This window comes from Manacus vitellinus, unplaced genomic scaffold (assembly GCF_001715985.3).
Source record: "Manacus vitellinus isolate BGI_N305 unplaced genomic scaffold, ASM171598v3 scaffold_72_pilon, whole genome shotgun sequence".
Taxonomy (NCBI): Eukaryota; Metazoa; Chordata; class Aves; order Passeriformes; family Pipridae; genus Manacus; species Manacus vitellinus.
In genome coordinates, this window is record NW_021940764.1 from 2,337,268 (window position 1) to 2,342,297 (window position 5,030).

Consider the following 5,030-nt stretch of genomic DNA (forward strand, 5'->3'; position numbering starts at 1 on the left):
TTCTGTATTTATACCTTATATATGTTTAATTTTTTCAATGTTTATGTTGTTATTACTTTATTCTGACCCATTATCATGAGTTTATACTAAATTACCAAAAAAAAAAACTCAGCAAGCTGCCCCATATCCAGTTACAGCAACAGGAACCAGCTATTTCAAAGGTTGTGTTATGGAGGGAAAAATCAGAAGCTGAGCAGTTTTGGGCTGATCCCTGATGACCTGAACCCTGTTTAGAAGAGAAGATCTTCCCATAGTCCCATTCCAGTGACTTTTCCTCTGACCTGTTTTTTTTGGCCACAGAAAACAAGCCCCAGTCTGGTTTTTAAACCTTGCTTCAGGAATGTGTGTGCACATGCAAAGGGAAAACTTGACTTAGAACTTCTTTTTTTAATTCCTAACTGAATAAATTAGTTACAAAATGTGTTAAGATTAAGGACTTAATTGCCCATTCATAGATTGTTTTCAAAATGTAAAAGCAGAGGAAAAATAAATATAATAGTCCACTATCTTTTTGCCCTTGTGCTGGTGAAGGAACTTTTTGACCCTGGTAAGCAGTGAAATAAAAGATTTGGGCTCTTTCTTTCCCAGGCTCAGACTTACAAGACTGAAGTTGTGCTGTTCACATAAACTGCATAAAACTTAATGAACTGTCTTGGCTTTTAGCACCAGTGCTGAGGGAACTTGGACAGGGGGATAAATGTTGCTGCTGTTGGGTAAAGAAATGTAGGTTTACACTTTGATTTCTGTGGCAAGCCCCAGCTTGAAATTGTGTTGACATGAGCAGGTTTTAGGGGATTGAATGGAACTTTTATAACTAAAACCAATATTTATTTCTAACTGCAGACTAAGTATTTTTAGGTTGAATTTCTTTGTGATGCCAGGTGACTGTCACAGCAGAATAAGGAGCTCCAGCATCAACAATTATTTTAATAGTAAAGTAGAAGTCTGACTAAATATTTTGGGTTTCAAATGCATGATATAAACACAGTCTTTTGTAGAAGTCCCCAAAATGCACATTTAAACCCAGAATTTTTCAAAAGCACAGGCTTGAGACTAGCACATACACACCAAAATACATCCCTGTTATGTTTTAGGAGTTCCACTAATTATCCACTGTGAACACCCTGCCAGCTGCTTGTCTTCTGCCCTGTTCAACCTTACTGGGATCAAGACATTTTATATCAGAGTTTGGATATTGTAGGAGACCAAAGCCCAAAAAACTTGCTCTGTTTCTGCAATAATGGGGCTATAACATGCTGCAAGTTTTAAATGAGAAACTAATGGAAAAGAAATTTTAGATGCTTCTCATGAGACTGTGCTGATGTTCTTGATGGAATAAGGTGGATGGAAATGCCAACATTAATTTCTTATTAAATTAATAAGTCACAGTTTGGTGATGTCACAACTGGTTGCAGATCTCTGGCCTGTACTCACTACACTTTTTTTTTCCTTCCTTTCAGTCAGCTTTACAAGAACTTGAAGAATTGAAGCAGATTGTTCCCAAAGAGTCTCTTGTTTACTTTTTAATAGGAAAGGTAGGTAAAACCTCACTGTGGTCACAAGTTCTTTGGTTTCCTTTGCTGCTTAATGAGAAAATGGGATGCCTGTCACTAAGCTGCTTCCACTTGGAGCAGTATTCTAAAAATTCCCAAAGCTTTAAATAAGGCTTAGTGCTCACAGGTTTATTATGGATCAGCTTTTAAATGCAGAGGACAGTTAAAGAGAGCTGGAGGCTGTTCTGGGATAAAACAAACCAAGAGAAAAATCACCCAGGCCAGTGTTACTTTTTGCCTGCTTTGATTTCACCACTGTCAACTGAAAAGATAATTAATTTTAAAAAGCTTTCCTGGAATGGCCTGGGTTGGAAGGGACTCTAAAGATCACCCAGTGCCACCCCCTGCCCTGGGCAGGGACACCTTCCACCAGCCCAGGTTGCTCCAAGCCCTGTCCAACCTGGCCTTGGACACTTCCAGGGATCCAGGGGCAGCCACAGCTTCTCTGGGCAACCTGTGCCAGGGCCTCCCCACCCTCCCAGGGAAGGATTCCTCCCCAGTGTCCCATCTAACCCTGCCCTCTGGCAGTTTGAAGCCATTCCCCCTTGTCCTGTCCCTCCAGGCCCTTGGAAACAGTCTCTCTCCATGTTTCTTGTAGCCCCTTTGGGCACTGGAAGGATATAAAATACATATGAACTGATCTCTAAATTGGTCCTGATAAAGATCCTTCACTGAAAAGGGACACATGGCTGTGTCATCAGCACTGCATCTGTCCTGGAAAGGGAATTCTGTCCAGACTTGGTTCTTAGAACATCAGTGATGTTAGCAGTGCAGATCCTGAACATTTGGAGGGGTAGCCCATCCCCCAGCAGAGTTGGTTATTTGCAGGTGTACCTATTAAATATTGAATCACATTCCAGTGCATTGTGTCAGAAATCCTGAATAAGAAGTAATTGCATTTTTTTGTGTGTGAAATGCCAGAGGAGTGACGTGGTGACAGAAATCCTCCTTTCCCACCCCCTCCTCTGCTGTGGAGCTTTAAACAACTCCTGCAGCTTTCTGTACTTGGAACCAACCAGACAAACCTCTGGCACAGTCCTGGAGAACTCTCAATCAGCAAGATTTTTTTATTTTTTTTAGAGTAGAGAGAGATTAAAAGGGTTTGGGCTGAAATGTGTTGACTGGTGTTTGTCCAGGAGTAGCTGGACCCCTAAACTGACATTAGACTTGCCATGTCTTGATGAATTTAAATACTTTCACTGTTTAAATGTTTAACACAGATAAATTATTTGCTCATCTGCCCTTAATGATAAGGAATCAGTGAACTGCTGGTTTAATTTAATTTTTGGATGGAAATGCTCTTTCTACACATACTTATTATTTCCTTTGGGACTCATATAATAACTTTTTCATCCCTCCCCTCTCTTGTTTTTCATAAAACACCAGTTCACTGTGGCTTGGTACATTTGTTGCCCAAACCTTCAAGCAGCAGCTTTGTGTAAATGGAGCCTTTTCTGCTTTTTTTCTTTTTTTTTTTTTTTTTTTAAATTGATTTTCAGGTTTATAAAAAACTGGGTCAAACCCATTTGGCCCTAATGAACTTCTCCTGGGCCATGGACTTGGATCCCAAAGGAGCCAACAACCAGATCAAAGAGGCCATTGATAAACGTTACCTTCCTGATGATGAGGAGCCAATAACTCGAGAGGAGCAGATCAGTGAATGTTACCCCTATGAATCAGGTTTGTATTCCCAACCCCTGGTCATTTAAGGAGGTTTTTTCCACTCAGCTGTGGGAAGAATCCCAGGTTTAATAAGTGAAACGTTCTGCTCAGCAAATAAGAACTCCAGAGGCTCTTCCTTCAGCAGGATCCCTTCATTTTTCCTACTCTGGGACATTTCTTTAGGTGTATTAGGACAGAGATTGTGAGAACTGTAAATTCCTACAAATCATGGGGGCTGTAATATCATCCCAGGAGAGCAAGACCTTCCCAGGGCTGCAAATATTCCATCAGAAAGCATCAAATCATTTCAGAGTAACTGAATGGCAACTGAAATTTGTCTGTAGGGGCTTTGTCAGGAGTTTAAAATGGATGTTGGGTGAAAATACTTGGTGTGCTAAACATAAAAGGTGGCTTTTGATGGAAGCCATGGAAGCAGTTTGGTTTGAATGAAGAGAAAATAAAAACACTTTGGGGAATAATCCACAAAAAGGAATAGCCCAGGTTTGTCTTCTCTTCTCTCAGCTTTTGATTATGAGCTTAAATTGCTTTGACAGTCATAAGTGTTGACCTCTTTGCAGACTGAAGCAGAGACAGAAAATAAATACTGATAAGCAATTTAATTCTTTTCCTGAAAAGAGGAAAATATAGCAGGGTTGGGATTCTTTATTAATAAACATATTGTCCTGCAATTCCAGATCCTCAGCTGAAAAAGTAGGAAAAGGTGACAGCTGTCTATCACATTGATTTTTATTGATCCTGTGTGCTTTTTGATATGGGAAACTTACCCTGCACTGCTCTTCCTGAAGTATCCATCTTTTTTTTTCCTGCTGTTGGAATTGGGTTAATTTAAAGCCCCAGCTCACTGGGGCTGAGCATGTTCTGACCAGGAGATGGAGACAGAGACTGGAACTGCTGAGCAGCACCAAAAAAAACCCCAAAAACCAACCAACACCAAAAAAAACCCCAAGGAAGAAAACCAACAGCTTAATTTGTCCAATAAATGTAAACAAAGTCAAAGTGCTGGGCTGTGTGCCACAGTCCAGCCTCCCTGACTGTGCAGAGAGACTGTCCCAGAGTTCCACAGCCTCAGCTGAACGACTCTCTTGGGATACATGAGACAAACTGAAGTAATTTAAGGTAGTTCTGGGCAAAGGGGGAAATTGTTTGGAATATTTTGGGTAGTTGAAGGCATTTTGGGCATTAAATTGCCCCCTGGGGGACTGACTGTGTCTGTTGTGCAGAAACCTGCAGTGTTTTCTTTAAAGCAGTGAAGTGCATCTGTGTTTCTCCACATGAAACAATTGAGTATTTGGGAATTTACAGTTCATTTCCTCGACTGTGCTCTGGAGAGCAGAGTCCAGTCACGTTCCTGTGGGGGAAGAACAACCCATCATTAGATGTTTGCCTTTGTTCTGACCTTAACAGGCACAGGAGTTAAGTATTTAAGGGTGGCCTTAGGTACTGTGTGCCATGTTCTGTGTCAGGGGAGCAGGGAGAGCTGCCCAACCCTCCTGAGGTGATTTTGGGATCCTCCATGGATCCCTCCCTGAGCAGTGCTGGAGGTTGCAGGCATTTAACAGAATGGGGACAAACAGTGGGTTTATTAATGTGCTTTGTGGTTTATTGGTGTGTACTTTGTGTGAATTCCTTTGGAAATTCATTTAGGATCAAGGAGCAATGGGTTCAAAGTGAAAGAAGGGAGATTTGGGTGAGATATTGGGAAGGAATCCTTCCCTGGGAGGGTGGGGAGGCCCTGGCACAGGTTGCCCAGAGAAGCTGTGGCTGCCCCTGGATCCCTGGAAGTGTCCAAGGCCA

General features: G+C 41.6%; 1 protein-coding gene across 1 annotated transcript in view; it reads left to right on the top strand.

Annotated features, from left to right (window-relative positions):
• CDC27 (cell division cycle 27) overlaps positions 1-5,030 on the top strand; it is a 27,932-nt gene that overhangs the window by 20,777 nt on the left and 2,125 nt on the right. Inside the window, exons 17-18 of the mRNA XM_029964474.1 lie at positions 1,461-1,535; positions 3,053-3,233. Coding sequence (XP_029820334.1) covers positions 1,461-1,535; positions 3,053-3,233 — 256 coding nt within the window. The remainder of the gene's footprint in view (positions 1-1,460; positions 1,536-3,052; positions 3,234-5,030) is intronic.